The sequence below is a fragment of the Glycine max genome, chromosome 13, assembly GCF_000004515.6.
Source record: "Glycine max cultivar Williams 82 chromosome 13, Glycine_max_v4.0, whole genome shotgun sequence".
NCBI lineage: Eukaryota > Viridiplantae > Streptophyta > Magnoliopsida > Fabales > Fabaceae > Glycine > Glycine max.
The window spans coordinates 9199846-9203655 of NC_038249.2; the positions used below are offsets into that span (position 1 = coordinate 9199846).

General features: G+C 31.8%; 1 protein-coding gene across 1 annotated transcript; it reads right to left on the bottom strand.

Annotated features, from left to right (window-relative positions):
- Positions 1-571: 571 nt before the first annotated feature.
- Positions 572-2111, bottom strand: NAC19 (NAC domain protein). The gene is given in 3 exon segments (NM_001255827.1): positions 572-1043; positions 1395-1669; positions 1920-2111. Coding segments are annotated over 3 exon segments (807 nt in total). The 5' UTR covers positions 2086-2111; the 3' UTR covers positions 572-677.
- Positions 2112-3810: the final 1699 nt, after the last annotated feature.

Here is a 3810-nt window from a genome sequence, read left to right on the forward strand (position 1 = left end):
CCAAAAAACTATATGGTTTTAGATTATTTGTGATTGCAGGTTTCATCTTTAGTTCTCTTAATGTCTCCATGATCCTTCCTAGTAATATTAGTTTTAACTATAAAAGTTAAATAAAAATGACTTAATAATTTAGACACCTTTATAGCTTGAAAATGGTTGAAGTATCAGTTGAAATTATTGCAATCCCAGCAGTTACTAGAAGCATCTTTCTTATATAAACTGGCAATATGTACAATAAGCACGTGTGAAGATTAAGCATTGTATAGACACACATTAATATACTCAATGATTCAATATTAATATTACTCATAATTCATGTTGATATTTTTTTAAACATAATAGTAGTACGAAGTCATTTTTGTCAAAAAACAGTCTTCATCAAAACCTTAAAGACAAATAAGATAAATATTTTGTTTCCACACAATTTATTTAATATCAAACTATTAATTGCGACTAGATCATGTAAACAGTTGGATTCATCATGTTCATATATGAATGCTTCTCTTTTTTGTTTTTTTGTTTTTTTATAATAATAATCATCTACGCGCACCAGCACGGACACACTCACGGACATTCACTCAGTCTCGTGCTTCCATGCAATGCAGCAGGCACGTCAAAAATGCATCATGCACACACAAAGCAAAGAACGACGTCGTGCCGTCTCGTGCGTGTTGATTTCAGAAGGGCCTGGAGAGGTACATGAAGATATCCTGGAGCGGCGACATCTGATTATTCCCGAGAGTGGCATCCATGTAATTATACGAAAACTCGCTGTTGCCCTGCCTCTTCCGCTCGCTCTGCACCTCGCTCGCAAACTCCGCCGACACCACCTGCTCCGAACAGCTCGACTCCGTCGTGTGCAGCCGCGGCACCGAGTCGGAAGCCTCGAAGTACAGGCAATCCGCCGCCGTATACTCCGGCTTCACGTCTTCCATTTCGTAACATTCAATTTTGTGGACACCACTCGGTGGTGGCGGTGCTGGTTGCTGCTTCTCAATTGCACCTTTCTTGTTGTAAATTCGACACAGCACCCAGTCATCCAGCTGCATAATCAGAAACAACAATCATGTGCAAACATTTTTTTAATTTTCAATTTCTCATATCCCTAACTTCAATAGAGATAAGAAAGAACGAATAATTTCCATATGTAGGAAAGTAATAATTGGTTGGCGAAAACATTTATTATTGTAATTATTTTCCTTTTCTTTTTTCTGTGAGTGGTCCTTATCAACTTATCGTAAACCGAAGCTTCTCTGCGCGCTTGCCAAGGGGGGGTGGGGCCAGGTGTGATTCATTAAAGGGTAAAACGGTGATTTTCGAAAGGTAAATGTGCGTTGAAATGTCTATTATGTCCTCGATAGTGAAGAGAAAAAAGGGCGCATACTGGTATATACCCTTAAGCTGTTCTTTTTGCGAACCGAACGATCCACGTCGGCGAGACGATACTCGTGCATGATCCAGTTAGTTTTCACTCCCTTGGGCGCTTTTCCGGCGTAAAAAACCAATGCTTTCTTGATCCCAACAGGTTTCGGTTTGCCAACCGGTTTATCCGCTCCGGTTGCCTTCCAGTATCCGGTCCCCGCGGACCGGTTCGGCCGCGAACCGTTCGGGTACTTGCGGTCCCTCGGCGTGAAAAAATACCACTCTTTCTCTCCGTACAAAGCCATTCCTACATAACACAACACCAGAATATATTAAATTATTTATCAATAAAAAAAAGTTATTATCATTTATTTCAGAATTATGAGAATAATTTGTGCAAGATTTTAAAAAATGTGTCCACGACCAGCATCTGAATCATAATTGAGACGGCATCGATTGTATTTGTTCATAATTTGTTTCGATACAAACAAAAGCGATTAAATCGTAACACGATCATGACCGATATTTAAAACCTTGTTTGTGTATTGTTAATTTACCTGGAAGGTCCCATGGGTCGTACTTGTAGAGATCGATTTCGGCGATTATTGGAACTGCGATTTCTTGCGAAGCGCATTTGCGGCAGAGATAGTGAACGACGAGTTCTTCATCGGTGGGGTGGAATCGGAATCCAGGGGGTAAGTGGAGTTGTGTTGCTGCGGCCATTGTTGAGAAAGAAAATTGGGGGAAAGTGAAGTGAAAAGGAAAAATGAAATGAAATTGTGTGGTGGTGGGGGCGTTAGAAAGTTGGGACTGGAGAGAGAGGGGGGGTTTTATAGGAGGTGTGAAAAGAAAAAGGGGTAGAGTTTGGGTGGGGTGGTGACGAGGATGGACACGTATCGGACGTGGAATTGGGGTGCGTGCGTGTCGAGAACCCACACGAAGTGGGTTTAAGTCACTGCTTACGACATTGGTTTTGGAATGGGGCGCCCTGTCTGTCGGTTTGTTTTTCCTAGGGATTCGCATGATTTGATTCTTTGTAAATTTTAATAAATAAATGTTAGTATAAAATAATAATTCGGTGTATTGTTTTATACCAGTAATATCTTACTCGAGCAAAATAGTCTAAAATAAGTAGTATTTAAAAAAATTAATATTTATATACTAATAATATAAAATAATTTTATATAATCATTTAATTATAAATTATTGTTTTAAAATAATTATTTTAAAAATTAATAAATTTATTATACATAATGAATTATCATCATATGATTATATAAAAATTTTTGCACTGTCAATGTATAATAATTTTTTTTCTTTAAAAAAATCATTTGATGAATTATTTTATATTTTTTTACTAATGTTTATTTTATACCATGGATGATTAAAAAAAACTAATATAAAAATATATACATTAATATTTTAAATATATAAATTTTTTAATAATAATTTATTTGATAATATAAAATAATTTTATAATATTATTCAATCATAAATCACTCTTAAAATATTTTTTAAAATAATAATTCTTAATTGAATAATAAATTAAAATTATTTTATGCTATAGATACATAATCTTTCTCTGTAAATAAAATGTCAACTCAACATATAGTAGTGCATTAATTAAAAGCTTCAAAAATTTAGAAAACTAGAAACGTTTAGTGACAAACAAAGTCCACCGCTAAATGTGTGTTTTATGCATGTCACCATGCAGAGATTCGTGTCTTATGTACCTTTTGTTATATTATTACAATAGTAATATTATACTATAAACCATCCTCTAACATGGTAATATTATTAAAAAAAGAAAATTTCTTCTTAATATGTGTTAAATTTGTTAAGTAGTAAATTTTATCATTTCAAACCAAACATTACTCTTTATACTTTTGTATATAATATTTTGATTAATTGTTTTCTATTTTTATTTATATAACAACTGTTTTTGGAGTATTTGTTAATTTTTGCAAAAAAAAATCTTATAGTATTTATTAAAAAATAATAAAACCTACTACTTAATAATATTAATGTGTTGAAAATTAAAAACTTAAATAAAAGTTTGGTCTGTCTGTTATTTAAGATTCATAATTTTTATCTTTTATTTTAAAATAAAAATATTTAATCTTCTATTTTATATATTCATAATTTTAGTCTTATTTTAAATCAGAGACATATAATCCCTAATTTTATAAAATCTTCAATTTTTATCTTTATCACAAACTGGAAATTGATTGTTAAACAATTAATATTGATGATAACATAGATTAAATAAATTATAGCATGTAAATTTGATGGAACAAAATTGTGAATTTTATAAATTAAATGATTAAATATTTCTGTTTTAAAATAGAAGATCAAAATTATAAAATGTTAAAAAAATATTAAATATCTTTATTTTAAAATAAACAAATTAAAATTATATTTTTTTTAAATAAGAGAATTAAAATTATA